Source organism: Notothenia rossii (genome assembly GCF_949606895.1).
Source record: "Notothenia rossii genome assembly, chromosome: 7".
Taxonomy (NCBI): Eukaryota; Metazoa; Chordata; class Actinopteri; order Perciformes; family Nototheniidae; genus Notothenia; species Notothenia rossii.
Window position 1 is genome coordinate 80,598,157 of NC_136905.1, and position 17,602 is coordinate 80,615,758.

Here is a 17,602-nt window from a genome sequence, read left to right on the forward strand (position 1 = left end):
TTTTCATATGTACGTGTGTCACTGTGAGGTTGCACCTGTGTGTGCTGTTATAGCTGCTGACAGAAGGAGGGAGGCATCTAATTTTAGTCCAGGTGAAAGGCGGGAGAGAGGGAGGAAGGTTTTGATGAGCAGGATCGTTGTTGTGGAGCTCAAATCCCCGTCTAAAAAACAGGCACCAAGCGGGGCAGGATGACAGACTGAGGGGGCCCAGACAGACGAGCCACATCGATCAAAACCACAGCGGCTTTAGTTTATTGATCAGAAAGCATGGAGGCCTGGGGAGTGAGAGAGGAGGAGACGGAAGAGAAAGGGAGCGGGTCAAAGGAAAACAATTTCAGGATGCTTATATTAAGAGGCAACGGATGCATAAAGAGAGTATTTCCATGCACATCGGAAACATAGCATGTACAGGAGTGTGTTGCTTCATCACAGACGCACGAATAGCTAGAAATCATACCAGTACCTTTTCATTATAGATATTTGGCTTGAAGTTAGGGCTGCTCAATTAATCGTATTTTAATCGCAATTACGATTATGGCTTGCAACGATTACGAAAACAACGTAATCGAAATAAAACGATAATTTTTTTATTATTATTATTATTACTTTTTTTTTTTTTTTTTTATAATTTTTTTTTTTGGGGGTTTTCAGTTTAATTATACTTAAAGTTCAGGGTAATCAACTGTTAAAAACATACTTTATCCAATAAATGAATGTTTTCAAAGTCAATGAATAATCGCATTTAATAATCGCAATTACAATTATTGACCCAAATAATCGAGATTATGATTTTTGCCATAATCGAGCAGCCCTACCTGAAGTAGATGCTAAATTTCTTTAATACATTTCATTGGGGTATTTAGTAATAACTAATGATCGGTACTTTAACAGCACTGCAGTCTTAGTTCTAAAGTCTGGTTTATTAGTTCTTCTTTTGGTCGTGTTGGCCTCCATTTCCATCTCTAAAAATAACACTGCACTCCCCAAGCCGCTGAGATTTTGGAACAAAGCTACAGCGCTAAAAATAAGCCAGCCAGGGCAAGAAATCCCGTGTTTGGCCGAATTTGTTTGGAAAAGAAAAATGAAGGCAAGCTCTCTGCGAACAGATCGACTTTTAGGGTCAAGAAAAGCCCCGTGCAAAGAGCTATTGTTATTGACATGTTGATGTGAAGAGGGTCGTCTTGCTCAACTGTTCTCGACTGAACTGGTTTCCTGCCCCATCTGTCATCTGAAATGATTCTATATTCCTAGATTTTTACAGTTATTATCAACATGCATACATTTCTGGGCACGAGAATAACAAACACTAGATGTTAAAGGAGACCTATTATGCAAAATCCACTTTCTCATGTCTCTTCTACATCAACATGTGTCCCCTCTTCTTCATGTCTCTTCTACATCAACATGTGTCCCCTCTTCTTCATGTCTCTTCTACATCAACATGTGTCCCCTCTTCTTCATGTCTCTTCTACATCAACATGTGTCCCCTCTTCTTCATGTCTCTTCTACATCAACACGTGTCCCCTCTTCTTCATGTCTCTTCTACATCAACATGTGTCCCCTCTTCTTCATGTCTCTTCTACATCAACATGTGTCCCCTCTTCTTCATGTCTCTTCTACATCAACATGTGTCCCCTCGTCTTCATGTCTCTTCTACATCAACATGTGTCCCCTCTTCTCCATGTCTCTTCTACATCAACATGTGTCCCCTCTTCTTCATGCCTCTTCTACATCAGCATGTGTCCCCTCTTCTTCATGTCTCTTCTACATCAACATGTGTCCCCTCTTCTCCATGTCTCTTCTACATCAACATGCGTCCCCTCTTCTTCATGTCTCTTCTACATCAACATGTGTCCCCTCTTCTTCATGTCTCTTCTCCATCAGCATGTGTCCCCTCTTCTTCATGTCTCTTCTACACCAACATGTGTCCCCTCTTCTTCATGTCTTTTCTACATCAACATGCGTCCCCTCTTCTTCATGTCTTTTCTACATCAACATGCGTCCCCTCTTCTCCATGTCTCTTCTACATCAGCATGCGTCCCCTCTTCTCCATGTCTCTTCTACATCAACATGTGTCCCCTCTTCTCCATGTCTCTTCTACATCAGCATGTGTCCCCTCTTCTCCATGTCTCTTCTACATCAACATGTGTCCCCTCTTCTCCATGTCTCTTCTACATCAACATGTGTCCCCTCTTCTCCATGTCTCTTCTACATCAACATGCGTCCCCTCTTCTTCATGTCTCTTCTACATCAACATGTGTCCCCTCTTCTTCATGTCTCTTCTACACCAACATGTGTCCCCTCTTCTTCATGTCTCTTCTACATCAACATGTGTCCCCTCTGTGGAAAGAGACTCTGAAAGTTTCAGGAACAAAGATTCTCTCTCTTTTTGTCCTGATCCATTTCTATAAAAACCTGTCTGAAAATGAGCTGATCAGATTTTGGCCACTTTATGATGTCAGAACGATGTTTTGTCTTGTGTAATCCTTATTTTCATCTAAAGTAACAGACAGAGAATCAGCACTTTGGAAACAGGGCTGAAAACAGAGGGGATTATGGGTAATGCTGCAATGATCTGTTTGGTGTTCGGAGACAAACACTTCAGAGACATGTTTTGTATATATCTGAGACCTGTGATATATTGATGAAAAACATTATAATAGGGGACCTTTAAATGACATGTCACTTGTTAGACGCTTTTATCCAAAGCAACACAAACACTCAGTACTGTGGACGATCCCCACAGGAGCAACCTGGGGTGAGGCGTCAACAACATGCCCACTGAGGCTGTGGCTCACAAACATTGAATAGATGTGAGACCATTGGGATTTGGAGTCTTGTTTGTGATAAGTCCTTCTGAGAAATAGTCGAGTAATGACTTCTACACTGACGAGAAGCTCCATCCATTGGTTCACAGGTAGTCGCTATCCTGTCTTCCTGCCGTTTGGCGAGAGGACACAGAGGGTTAGTCAAAGCTTCTGTGATGAAAACAGCTTCCTGGTCTTATTGAGAGTGAACCGAAAGTTAGCGGGCCAAATCAAACCAAAGCGGTGGGCTGAAAGTGTTGAAACACAACAATTCAAAATGCATCATCGTGTTGCACTTTCACTGCCGGATGAATTTGCAAACAAGTTCAAATGAGTGATTGCCGGTTAAAGCATTTATTGCAGAACTTAAAGGTTAAAAATCACAGTGGAAATCTTTTTTTACAAAATGTAACTTCAGTTTGACAGCGTTCTCCAGAGTTGTAAATCCCCGTAGAGCAGGGGGGTTGAACTCAATTTCATCACGGGCCCACATCAGCATTATGTGTACTCAAAGGGCCGGTTGTAACTTTAATAACTGTAATACATACCGAGCTGCTAAATCCTACGAACTGCTACAGGATTTGATTTGTAGATTTGATTTGTTTTTGATCTGTATTTTTGAAAATTATGTAACTTTTTTAGTTTTTATCTTTTTTTAGCATATTGTTTATTATATTATAACTTAGTACTTTTTTAACGCATTTAAGATATGCAACACTAAGCTGTCTGTGGCTCTTTCCTGCTGTAACGCTGCAAATTTCCCCTCTGTGGGACTAATAACGGTATTCTGATTCTGATTCTGAAGACTATATAAAAATACATATATAAATATGTAATATATATTAAATAATGTATTATATTACATCATTGCCTCTGCGTTGGATTATCATCGGATAGGGTAATAACTTCATAATTAACTACGTCTGAAAGCAGAAGTCTAGGGCAAATAATTGCAAGTCTCTTCAGTGAGAATGTCACAAAATGATTTAAAAACGAAAAGCCAAATTACGAGAGAAAAAAAAACATTTTGACATTTTGAAAAAAAAGTCACATTCTGAGAAAAAAGTCGAATTTGAGATGCATTATGGGACATGTAGTTCATGGGCAACATGCTTCTGTAAATCGGCATGTAACCGCATAATAGATGACATTCTTTGCAAGCACTTGTGGGGCCACATGAAATGAAGTCACGGGCCGGATTTGGGCCCCCGGGCCTTGAGTTTGACACCCCTGTCGTAGAGCAATGAAACACGATGTTCTGCTTTCCCTGGCCTTAAAGAGTTAACAGAGTGGACAGCATGCAGGCATATGATCAGAAAACTCATCTGCAAATCAAATGCATGGCTGTGTGCTCCCGCTCCTGCACGTCATCCAGACTTACAGCTATAGATTGACTATAAAACTCAAGAGGCACTCCCTGAATCCTCATTTATTTTGAGCTCCTCGACTGATATTATCTCGAAACTGGCAATGCAATTACAGAGGCCCAACCATCAATAGTGGATTCCAGCAGAGCAAGCATGACAGAAATCCACTTATTCCGTCTAGTATTGATGTCAATTTACTGTTTCATTACAACTAGAGCTTATGGAGCTGCACATGATCACAACTGAATGGGCATCTTGTTATGGGACCTCAAAGCAGGTTTGGATCCACAGCAGATAAATAATGCATCAGATACAATGCGTAATCATGCACATACGCTCAGCAGAGACTCCAGCACTACAAAGATAGCGATAGATTAGTCTTCTTCTGATGCATATGTATGAGTTGCAGCAGGTTCGGTGATGCTGCTGACTGCAAACCCAGTTCATCATGGCTTTAGAATGATGTCCTTTCTACTTCTGTTAGAAAAATATCACTGTTCATCGGCTTCAATATCAGGATCCATGTATTTAATATCCTCTCAAGAATAGAAGTAGTCATCACATACACTACAGAGCATGTGGTACAACTAGTTCCTGAACAGAGAGGGAGTTACAGTCTCAAGATGGAGGAATACCGGTTCAAAACAGTATGCTATGCTTAGTTCAGATTAGCTAAGGCAGGGGTGGGGAACCTCCGGCCCCCGGGCCGTATACGGCCCGCGAGACCATTTGGTACGGCCCTCGAGGTAATTTATAAACTGATGAAAAAAGAAATCTAGATCTAAAAAAAATTAAACAAGCGAGTTCCTGTTTTTCCTGGCCAAGAACAGGGTCCTTGAACACAACACAAGCCTAACGTCATCACGTGGTGTGTGTCTCGTCTGACAGGGGTCTAGTACTGACGGAGAGCACCACAACGCCGCTCTGGCACTTCATAAATTGCAGTATCCATAAGGAGCCGTACAAATGCTTCAGTTTTTGCGTGGCTGTGTCTTTAGTTGTAAGCCCAGTGGCGATCTGTTCATCTGTCATACTGATCATACAGTCAATAACTTTCTTGTTATTAGCATCTGGTTAGCTAGCTATGCTAATGAATATAAGAAGCTTCTACAACCAGTGAGGTAAAGGCACATCTGTATATGATCATAGCTATACAAAAATAAGAGAATAAAGTAAACAGGTACAGAATACTATATGACAGTCAAAAAAAAGTTGTTATTAATAAACAAGAATACAGTTTAAAAGGGGAGTGATTTGTAAAATATCCATATAGAAAAAGAGATCTGCTTACAGTTCTGTTTCATATGGGTGTTGAGAGATGTATAGATCTCTAATATTGCTCTCAAAGTGCACCAGATTGATGCTTTTAACTTCAACATTTAAGAACAAATGGTGAGATATCTGGATTAAGAGGTTGCTTTTTCTTTGCACAGCATGAAAGAAAGGCCAAATGAATGGGCTGTGATTTGAGTGTTTTTAAGCAGAGGTCCATCATTTGTACGGCCCTCGGAGGATATGGAAAAAATTGAAATGGTCCTTGAGAGGAAAAAGGTTCCCCACCCCTGAGCTAAGGCCTGTGTAAGAAATAAACATGAGAGTCATGTGCCTATCTCCCTCGGGTCATCATATTTAATCGTTGGAACAAAGCTATCGTATGTTCAACACAGTGTCTCTTAGGTAATCTACATCCTGTAACGTACACAACTAGGCTTTTGTTATCATGTGCTATACTCTGATATTAGAAGAGTACATTCAGTATTTTCCCAACAACTTCATAGTTTATATTTAAAACTATACGAGATTAGATAAGAGACTGCATGATACAATCCTACATATCTAACGGGTACAACACTAGATGTGCACGACGGGTATTGTATATAACACACATGACTAGTTTTCTCGATGGCTTACCCTGAATGTCCATTTTTAAGTTAATATCTAAACTTTTAAGCATAGTTTCTTCTTTACACATTCACTGTTTGTTTGAGTGGCTTTTATGGCCATCTGTTGATCTATTTTACCTCATTTTAACCCCCTTTATGTTTTATTGTGTTCATCAGCTTGTTACTATCTTTGATCTCTGTCTTTTGTGTGCTGAGTGGGTAGCGTACAGCGTTTTGTTTGAAAACAGCTGCCTGCATGCTGCTGCAAAAAACAAGGCTTTGAGTGCGGAGAGAGTGATCCAAAAGCAATTTTTTAAAAACCAGGTTGTTAAACCAAAGCTTACGCAGAAAGACGCCTGAAGGCTCTCTAGAGATCAGAGTAACTGCAGAGCCCGGATGATATCTTTCACTTGTATCGTTTTGAGATCGAATGTTAATATAGAAAATATTGATTAGAGCAGACAACGTGTTTGGCCTGTCCTTGCTTGTGCTTGGATCTCTAAAGAAACAGATTTAGTTGATGATCAGTGAAATACTTACAAGATACAGTATGTACAAAAACGATCTAATGATCTAATCTTTGGGATGCTTATAGTGTGTGTGTGTGTGTGTGTGTGTGTGTGTGTGTGTGTGTGTGTGTGTGTGTGTGTGTGTGTGTGTGTGTGTGTGTGTGTGTGTGTGTGTGTGTGTGTGTGTGTGTGTGTGTGTGTGTGTGTGTGTGTGTGTGTGTGTGTGTGTGTGTGTGTGTGTGTGTGTGTGTGTGTGTGTGTGTGTGTGTTTGAGAGGTGTTGATACCATTTGTTTTGTCCTGTCGTTTGGCTTGTATTGTATTGCGTTGCATTATACGTCGATGTTATTGTCCTTCAACCATCCTCGAAGGACTCTCCGTCTCTAGGGATTGCTGCAGTTGCTAAAGTTAATAAATGAGAAAGAGCGTTAATGTTTTTGGGGTTGAAACTCTGCGAACAGTATTGATCAGGGAAATGACTGCGTCAGGTGAAACGCTTGGAGCCTCACCAACCTCATCCTCTCTAATTTGTGCTCTGGCTCGCAGTCAGACCACGAGGACGACTGGAGTGCTTTCACACCCACTGGCGGAGGTTAAGTCCCACCATCTTCCTCGATCTACTGACAGCTCATTTGCTAAAATACCTCTTTGCTAAAATGATCTTTTTCTCCCCATCCCTCACCCTTCCCTCCCTGCCTCCTCCCCTCTCAACATCACAGGTGTAACGCTGTCTTTAGCCTGAGGGGGGCAGAATGCCGGAGCAGAGCAACGACTATCGTGTGGTGGTGTTCGGGGCGGGGGGGGTGGGGAAGAGCTCCCTGGTCCTGCGCTTCGTGAAAGGCACCTTCAGGGACACCTACATCCCCACGGTGGAGGACACCTACCGCCAGGTGATCAGCTGCGATAAGAGTGTGTGCACGCTCCAGATCACGGACACCACGGGGAGCCACCAGTTCCCCGCCATGCAGCGCCTGTCCATCTCTAAAGGCCACGCCTTCATCCTGGTGTACTCCATCACCAGCAAGCAGTCCCTGGAGGAGCTCAAACCCATTTACCAACAGGTGGGTGGATAAGTGTCTAGACCAGGGGTTCCCAAACTTTTCAGCCCGCGACCCCCAAAATAACAGTGCCAGAGACTGGCGACCCCATGTCGACGGGGGGGACGGGTGCTAGTGAATTAATTTCAGTTTTCCGCACAAACACTGCGCTAGTGGATTGTCAAAGGGGGAGCCTCGTTGCGGGGAAATTATACAGATGGCTAGTCCGCCCCTGAAAATGTCTATGCAAACGTTATTATTAATAATCATTCTAAAAAAAAAATTATAAAAAAGAATAATCAAATTTTTTTTTTCATTTTTTTTTTTTTTTTTTCATTTTTATTTCGTAATCATCTCGCGACCCCCACTCGGGGGCCAAATGCGGCCTGCGGACTATTTTGAATCCGCCCTCGCTCAGCAAATTAAAAAAGTATAATGACTTAAGTATAATAAACTTCTGCCTGTCTTATATTGTACTTCTTGAATATATATGTTACAAGGTATTCAGTTAGCCCAGTTTTCAAAACATGTTCTAACAAATCTTAGTTGATAAGAAAAAAGCCCAATAACAAACGTACGTAACAACCTTGAAATATACCCTTCCTATTTGCTCTTATTATAATCAATCTGAAGCTTCTGTTTTAAGGAATGAGCTGCGAGACAATAAATGACACCCTCCGGAGAGCTGGGAGCTGTTCTCTTTTGAAAGCATTCTCAAGTATCAAGAAAAATTGACCTATATTGGATTTACTTTTCCAACGTATAACTTAACTTATGAGGCAAAATACCTCTAGTGAGTGGCCCGGCCCTTCTTATATTTGTCTGTATTTGGCCCTCGGGGAAAAAAAGTTTGGACACCCGTGATACATGTATTTTAATGAGAATGGAAGTCCAGGATGCATTTATCACCTTCATGTCCAGTTAGAAGGATACATTCACAGCTGTTTGTTGTTTTGATTACATAATAATAAACCATTGTTGTTGCATGATTCAGACAGGAAGGGTGGTGATGAAGTACTTAGATCATGTACTTTCACAAGTACAAATCCTGCATAATGGATTTTACTTCAAATATACTTGAATTATGAAAGTGAACACATTTTTCTCAAATGTCCATTTTATAATAACTTTTATTCATTAGAATACAACTAAATGCGTGGATGAATGTCCATAACCTCTTAATGGGAGGGTCATCTGAATTACATTTTGTATAGCATGTTCTGTAAGCATCCTTAATCCCAAAAGGAGTTTAATGTATAAAATAAATGTGGTGGAGTACACAGCTAAGTATTTCCCACTGACATGTATTTGAGTAGAAATCAAAAGTACCTCAACTGTAAAGAAGTACAGTACTTAAAGTAAATTAACTCCATCACTTTCTACCACTGTATGTGCTAAAACACGGATAAATAAAACAAACAAAATACATTTATGATGTTGTGAGGGAATATTTCTCTTTTTACTCCTAGACATTTAACATATTCTGTGTGTTGACATTTACGAGCATCCCTGCTTCTTCTCCCGTAAGGAATGTGTTAATGCAGTCGTATGTTGATACTAGGTTTTATGGCCTGACCTGGTGGGCACAGGGGGGGGGTTTACGACTGCTTTCTAAGCTCCACAGATGTGAGAGACATCTCCTGTGTCTGCAGATGTTTACGCCCATCCCCAATATGTGGATTTGACTTTCTGTAAACTAGTTAAAAGGTCTACCAACATGCAAGGCTGATCAGATTTGCCATGACAACCCACCCGTGCAGTCAGAACCTTTGACTATGTGACTTGTGATGTGAATTTCTCCGGCCAATGCTTGTATTAAATATCAGTGTTTGACATCCTGTGTCTCCTTCATGAGTCGGTGACTCCCACTGCGTTGCTACACAGAAGTTTCCTCCACAGATGTGACATTTAGTTGAATAAAATTGAAAAAAGTAACATTTCGTGTCTACAGATGTAAAGACTTTGATACATTTCGGCAAATATTCTTATCCGATGTTAAATCAATCTTTTTAAAAATGTAAATAATTGATGATGTGCACGTCCCAGCCAGAACATAACAGGTGTCTCTTATGTTCCTCCTCCTCTGCAGGTGTTGGCCATAAAGGGAAACGTTGAGGCCATCCCCATCATGCTCGTGGGGAACAAGAGCGATGAGACCCTTCGGGAGGTGGAGACCAAGGACGGAGAAGCCCAGGCCAACCAGTGGAAGTGCGCCTTCATGGAGACGTCGGCCAAGACCAACCACAACGTCACGGAGCTCTTCCAGGAGCTCCTCAACCTGGACAAGAAGAGGAACATGAGCCTCAACATCGACGGAAAGCGCTCGGGGAAGCAGTCCCGCGCCGAGAGACTGAAGGGAAAATGCAGCGTGATGTAAGAGGTGGAGGTGGAGGTGGAGAGAGGTGGGGAAGAAATACAGAGAACAGGAAGTAGAGAGAGAGAGAGAGGAAGGACTCACTAAACGTATCCTCGGAGCAAAATGTTACGAAGGTGTAACGGAAATCTCATCATTCACCTCTGTTTGACCCAATCACTACCACAGCTCTCAGTTTAGAGCCTTATGTGCATTCTGTGGAGAGGAGAAATGAGCGCACATTTAAAACAAGAAGTACGCGTAGCATCATCCAAGCCGTCACAAAACCCGGCTGTGGATCTCAGCAAGACCTTGGACTGCAATGACTACAAGAAGGTTTCTAAAGTGATCCAAAAAAATGTTTTCCTCTCCCACTTCTTCATCTAAGCCCCTCCCCCCTACTCAGCGCACACCGCTCGTCACCCCTCACATACCCCCCTACTATAACAAATAGACGTAACGTAATTGTAACAGAGTCGATACACTTAGTTAAACTCACTCTTCTTGTGGAAACGCCAGCTCAAGGTGTAAAAGGGAAAGTACAGGTGTGATACTGTTAGCATGAATGACGTTAGCGCACCCAGCTACATCCCAGAGCAACTCCTGAGGACTCTGATGTATATAAACACGGGATATTTAAATATATTCCATCTAAACACACGCCCTGCACATTAGTAACAAGTCAAAGGGTGAGGTTTGAAGCATTAACGCTTCATCTCCTCAGCCTCAGCCTCTCTCCAGAAACATTAAAAAAAGACCCTTATTATTTATCAAGAAGTCATTCTACTAGAAACTCGTCCGCAAACTCTTTAAATGTCTTCGTCTGAAGTGGAGGGGCTTCCAGCGGGTAGGCGCATACACGCTGCTGATACGACGCAACAATCCTTTTAAGACTTTCATTTAGGACAGAAAAGCTCTGGAGGAAAAGACGCCGGACACTCGTCGAACACAGGAAACAGAAAATCGAGTCTGCCTTGTCTACGAGGATGATACACTCGGATAATCATTGCCGAGACGAAGAGGAAGGTTTTTGGTCCTGGGGTCAAGAATGTTTACTTTGGCACCTTCCACGTGAAGGTGTCTCTTCTTTTGCCTTTTTTATTCTTGTTTGCTATCTTTATGAAGCTTTATATAGTCATGTCAAAGTCAGAAAAGCCCTCTTTAAACAAAAAAAGCACACAGATAATTAAATAAATAAGGGATAAATGTAAAATGGTTGCATACAGATTATTTAATGTGATATTGAATCACTTACATTCTGTTTCCTCTGGTTGTTTTGGTCACATTACCTCTCACATGCAGGCGTCGGTAAACAGGAAACAGAATGAGTCACACACACACACACACACAAACACACACAGACACACACACACACACACACGCACACACACACACACACACACAGCATGCGCGCGCACACACACACAGCATGCGCACAAATGCATTCATGCAAGTGTCAAAAAAAGTCAATCTGAGTACTGTTGACTGATGAAGACAAACGGAGCTTAGCCTCAATGCCCTCACACTGCACTTTATATCATACACACACACACACACACACACACACACACACACACACACACACACACATACACACACACACACACACACACATACACATACACACATACACACATACACATACACACATACACACATACACACACACACACACACACACACACACACACACACACACACACACACACACACTGTAATTGTTCATGTTGTTGCCTGTTATGTTTAAAGGATCTCCGCTTAACTCAGAATATCCTCCTGGAGCTCTGCTGTATGTCCAAAGTGCATGTTTAAACCTTTTGTCCCTACGCAGGAGCTCTGAATATTGTACACGGTAAACACGGGACAGCCAAAAGCACAATACTTTTTGAACTGCATATCTTTTATCATTTCTTTTTGTATTTCCTTTTTGTACGTTTCTCTTACTTTTATCTGTCTCCTCATCTTTAACATGTATCTGAACACGGAGGAAACAGTCACCGGTATCTCCTTCATCTGTAGATGTGAGTGTTGTTATGTGTCCGGTACATGGCACAATGAGGTTGTGGTTCTGCTGAACAACAGGGTTTCATGATGTGACCGTTAGCTGTGTGTAGGTCGAGTAGGACTCAGACGGGGGGACAGATTATTTGCCTACTTTTCTCCGTCTCTAAGGCGGTTTTAACAACAATTTGAGTGGAGGGTAATCTGCTCTTGTTCTGTTAAACCCAAAGACGCAGATTATGCCTGGTTGTAACTGTGTGTCCGTCTCTTGTGGACAAAACAAAAGCACAGCAACTGTTTCCATCCGTCCTCCTTCTCAGATGTCTGTATGTGTGCAGCAGAATCAAGAACCGGGCACTTTAGGGTGACATTTTACTTGAAGACTTGCTTATTTAAATCAGCGACGCCTCATTTATAAGCACCATGTAAAATGTCCCTCCTGCATTGTTCCATAAAATAACAACTTCCAACAGTGTTGTTATTGTAAATAAAGCATACGGTAGTTGAATGAAATGTTTATAAGAGCTTCAAGTAAGATGTTACCCATGTAAAGAAAAACTGTCTTTCTGGGAATAAGTCCTTGAGGTCGTTGTTACAGTAGGAGGTTCGATGTTGCTATTTACTGTAGTTTACAGCTTATTAATAACGATGCTCATGATATATTTGACACATCCACTCTTCAGCTATACCAATCAGATAATACTAGCGATATGTGAATATGTAACTAAAGGTGCCACTCCATGGCCGTTTCTGTTTTCCGAATGAATCAGTTATCAATGTGTTGTCCTTTGCACTAATGTGAGGTCCTCCTAAACTCCTAAACGTTGCATTGTAAAACGTACCCTTTACTAACATGTTAGAAGCCAGGGATGCTCACTCTTACTTACCCTTTCTTTTTGCCATCAGTTTATACTTTAAACAACTGACATAGTTTGTCCTGGCTTGCTTTAGATGCCAGAAGGATGGAGTGATTTCTGTCTGATGTGTCCTTCAAAAGGTTAAAAAGCTAGAAATAATAATCTGTTTAACTATCAGACAGTTGGCCTGATCTGATGTGTCGTTACCGGCAGTAGTGGTGCACACGCTACATAAATATGAGCTTCACGCATCTGGTGGGTTAATGCAAAACGCCAGCTTGCGAGCGCATGTTTGTGCAATCTGTTGTTCTGCTGACGTCTACAGGAGGCTGTCCATGTCCCTGCGTGGAATACGATACAGCAGGCAGAGAAAAACAATGAGACAGCGCGTGATAGCGGTACGGACAACAAGCTGGAGTTAGAGGCTGGGTGCCATTAATAGGAAGGGTGTGATAAATATTGAGAGCGCTTACTAACTAGCCTGTGTAGGATTCAGATGTGCATGTGAGGAGGCGTGCATGGGAAGTGTGTGAGCGTGCGTTGTGTTTCTTGGGCTGTGTGAGTTAAATGCTGGCATGAATCAGGACAGACACCTCTGCCCCCCGTCCTCCCATCGCTTGTCTCCTCTTATTTATCAATGAAGCATATTCACTGCTGCTTTCTGTGTGGAAGCCCACGAGTGCATCCGTGTGTGTGTGTGTGTGTGTGTGTGTGTGTGTGTGTGTGTGTGTGTGTGTGTGTGTGTGTGTGTGTGTGTGTGTGTGTGTGTGTGTGTGTGTGTGTGTGTGTGTGTGTGTGTGTGTGTGTGTGTGTGTGTGTGTGTGTGTGTGTGTGTGTGTGTGTGTGTGTGTGTGTGTGTGTGTGTGTGTGTGTACATACATACATGCTGTTGTTGTACCATCTTCGGTCAGATATTTGAAGCTTTCCTTTGGAGGATGCCTACTGATTTCTGCATGAGTCATCTAGTATTGTTCAAACACACACATACAGATTGCATGCCCTTAGCTGCACATGCACACTTATACACGCATATTACTCTCACACACAGTCCTTGTCAGTGAAGCCTCATTCTCTCTCTGGCTGTTTTCCGCTCTGAGCTGTCAGCATTACTTCTCCATAAATCAGCTGTCCGACCCCCTGAAATCGTGACTTTACTTTTATATAATACCGCTGTGTCGTGTGTGTGTGTGTGTGTGTGTGTGTGTGTGTGTGTGTGTGTGTGTGTGTGTGTGTGTGTGTGTGTGTGTGTGTGTGTGTGTGTGTGTGTGTGTGTGTGTGTGTGTGTGTGTGTGTGTGTGTGTGTGTGTGTGTGTGTGTGTGTGTGTGTGTGTGGGTTGCACTAGAACAGACGGGAGGCTAACCCTGCTCACTCCTGGTTGTAGATAGTTGTAAATAGTGTTCAAAGGACTTCATATTTCAGAGAGGAAAGGATGCCGTGGTGGGAAGGTGCCGTCACCTGTGTCTCCTTTTTGTAGTCAAAGTGTCCAATTCGAAATGACACAGCAACGCTTGCAAAGTTTTCTACAGAGGAGAGCTTCTTAACCGGCTTTATTAAAAAATAAGCTAAAACTGCAAGTAAAACAGCTTTTGACTTTAAACAGGGCAATCTACGGAAGCCCAAAGTGACCAATATTCAATTTTAAATGAACAATCATATGACCAAATACAGGCTTTTTAAGGTAATATACGTGAAATTCTGAAATATTGCAATAATGATTTAGTAATTTATTAAATGTTAAACATTGGATCTCCATAGAAATCCACATTGGCAGCTTTTGTCCCAGTTTCTGATTAGGACCAGGCAAAGTTTACGTCACCAGGTACTGGGTACTTACTGGTCATGTTGCATAAGAGCATGTTGTTGTACAGCAGAGGAAGTGTGGATCACATGTGTGTTTTTTCCATAGCAGGATGGGAAACATGATGCTCAAACGAAAGGGCAGCTGGTCTATCTAAATACAAAGAAATGTTTGTTGTGTTCTAGTGTAACTATGTTCCGTAAACTCATTCCTACCAACGGGGGCAGGTTGACGTCCTGTTGAGTCGAGGATCTGAAAGATAACTGACCCCATTAACCTCTCCGCCTCACCCCTTCACATCTTGTCTGATCGCCTCAGACCCTCACGAGCTGTTTTCTGTGGACAAGCGGCATACAGTGGGGCATTTAGACTCTGTGGGTAAAGTAGTTTGGTACTATCCTGTCGCTCTGGCCGTTCATCCCTGCATGGTCCCTATTGGTGTTCCAGCCAGCATGAGAACAAGGACACAAACTGTGAATCATCTTTGTATTTTTTAAATAAATTCCTCAGCAGGATTTACGGCTTTGTTTTAGCAAATGTTTCTATTTCTTTTAAGCACTTCTTTTTTTTGTGTAAATTATTCTTTTGGTTTATTTCCTTTTTTCTGTTGGGACTTTTTTTTTATTTAACCAATTATGATGTATAGATATTTATTCTAGCAATAGTCTTCCTATTAAGATATACTGTGCTGATGCATCCTCTGAATAACTGAAAATAGCATATATATAAATATAAATATATATATATATAGATGATAATAATCAAATCTGCAAAATGATTTTCCTAATAAAAATGTGAACTGAGGAGTGTTTCTCGTCTTCTTTTATTTGTTCCTCTTGCTGGTGTATGACTCAACAACGATTTGATAGATTCCCATGACATTTAGCAAAGGCGTTTATAATGCCCCCATCATGAATCCTCATAACCTACAGCACTTGTTCCCCTGACTTTAAAGGGGCCTTATTTCTCTTGTTGGGGTTTCCCTTTCCTGTAGTTGTGTCATATTGGTTTTTGTGCATGTCAATATTCTGCAAAGGCCAACATCCCACTCACTCCCCACCTGCCTGAAATGCCTCAATTGGACTACTTTGATTACCTCCATTACATAGTGACATCACTATGTAACATTTGGCTACAACACATTGTACGTGACACGCTAAGGGGCGTCATTATTTCAAAACGGCTTTATAATTCTTTAGACAAACATTTTTGAGTAACCTTCAGCTATTTGTATGCACTTTTTGATGCAAGGAGACTCAAAATAAAATGGAATTTGAAGGCCAACTCAACTTCTCCTCGTGGGCAGTGAGGAACTGCTAGAGCAGCCTCCCTCTCTCCTGTCGTTACCTTCTGGACATTTGTGCTGCGTTTGACACAGTGAACCTCCAGATCCTTCTACAAACTCTCCAAGAACGTGGAGTCTTCTGCTTGGGGATGCTGAGCCCAGTTGCTATGCAGACAGTGTGATGTTGACGCGCGAGGTGTGACCCTGCAGGGGACAAAGGCGCCTTACGACAGGTACAAGGCCTCCCGAGGGGTCGCTGGGGCGTAGATCCACGCAGAAAGGTGAACCCCTACTGGATCGTAGTGATGCTTCAAGCCATCCGGGGATGTCTAATGACCGTTTACTGAAAGGGGACAAAAAATGAGGGCGCATTTGAGTGGGTGTCAGCCAGAGAGCGTCTTTCAGTCGTGAGTCATGGGCTTCCACCGCTTTTTTCTCATAAAATGAAGAGCCCTGATGTAATTCACTGTAACAACGCTGCCTCAACAACACACACGAGGGAGGGGGGGGAAGGAGAGGAAACACAGAAGGTGAATAGGAGGAAGGAAGTGAGATAAATGGAGCAGGGAGAAGGAGAAAGAGGGGGCTAAAAGGTGAGGAAATTATGGAGAAATGTATAGGCATCAGCATAATTTCACACATCAGTGGGAATGAGGCCAATGCGGTACGAGCGGTACGAGTTATAAATAGCTCTCCTGTGGTTATAATAAGTAGAGGGGTGTGTTTCCATAGAGCTATGAGGGAAACTGCGGCTGTGGAAGTAGAGTGTTTACCTTCCTCTTTGTCTCTGACATGCAGCAAATGTATGGCCCCGAGAACGAAGATTTAGAAAATATATTATCCTACTCATTGGACCTTTCTGTGGCCCTTTACCGCAGAGAGAAGCGTCCACATGCATCCCATGATAATGCAGCACTTTAAGCTCCAGCTCGTGGTGGCGTTGGGCCTGCCAGGAACAGCAGGAGCGGCCCACACCTTCTCCGGAAGAGAAGAAGCTACCGCTGGGTCATGGCGCCATCGTGTGGCAGCACAGAGTGGAGAGGAGACATTTTAATGTGAGGTGCACAGATTTACATAATATGCTTTCCATTATTGGTTAAGTCCCAACATATGATCGTATCAAATGGGGCCTCGAAATGTTATAATTTTAGCAAAAATATTTAATCCACAAATATTGCTACCTCTACATTTCTCCAGTATTTATTGGTTCTCTTAATGACATTGAATTATGCAAAAAAAATCTCTTGAATGTTGCAAAAGTAAATGTCTACACACTTGCTTTTTCTTACTGTTTTCTTTCTATAATGCTCTCAGTTTGAATTCATTTAATGAACACTGATGTGATGAGCCTTTTTCTGATCTCTTTGAAAAAACTGTTCAATAAAGTTGGTCTGGTAAAGTTAAATCTTTATATTGATAAGAATTGACATAGATATGACATGGAAATATATATATATATATATATATATATCAAATCAAATACTTTAATGGAAAAAATTAAAAAATTGTTAAAATTCTGACAGTTTTTTGTTATATTATTAGCAGGAATCTGACAGCTGTTAGTATAAAAACGATCAGAGATTCTATATATTCTTAAGAAGACTTTTAACTACTTTAAGCCATGCCACTACAGATCAAACAAAACTTTTTAAAGACATGAAGACTAAAGTAATATTTAATAAGGCTTTCATTCATGGAGCTGTTA

At 41.7% G+C, this 17,602-nt stretch overlaps 1 protein-coding gene and 1 long non-coding RNA gene across 2 annotated transcripts; one reads left to right on the forward strand and one right to left on the reverse strand.

Annotated features, from left to right (window-relative positions):
• Positions 1–7,292: 7,292 nt before the first annotated feature.
• Positions 7,293–15,416, forward strand: diras1b (DIRAS family, GTP-binding RAS-like 1b). The gene is made up of 2 exons (XM_079694225.1): positions 7,293–7,626; positions 9,692–15,416. Exons 1-2 carry the CDS (start codon positions 7,318–7,320, stop codon positions 9,977–9,979), a joined length of 597 nt encoding a protein of 198 aa, XP_079550351.1. The 5' UTR covers positions 7,293–7,317; the 3' UTR covers positions 9,980–15,416.
• On the reverse strand, positions 14,725–17,354 carry LOC307047334. The gene is made up of 2 exons (XR_013810394.1): positions 16,671–17,354; positions 14,725–16,240 (listed from the first exon to the last, which is right to left on the reverse strand). It is a non-coding gene; the product is annotated as an uncharacterized lncRNA (long non-coding RNA).
• Between the last annotated feature and the right edge of the window lie 248 nt (positions 17,355–17,602).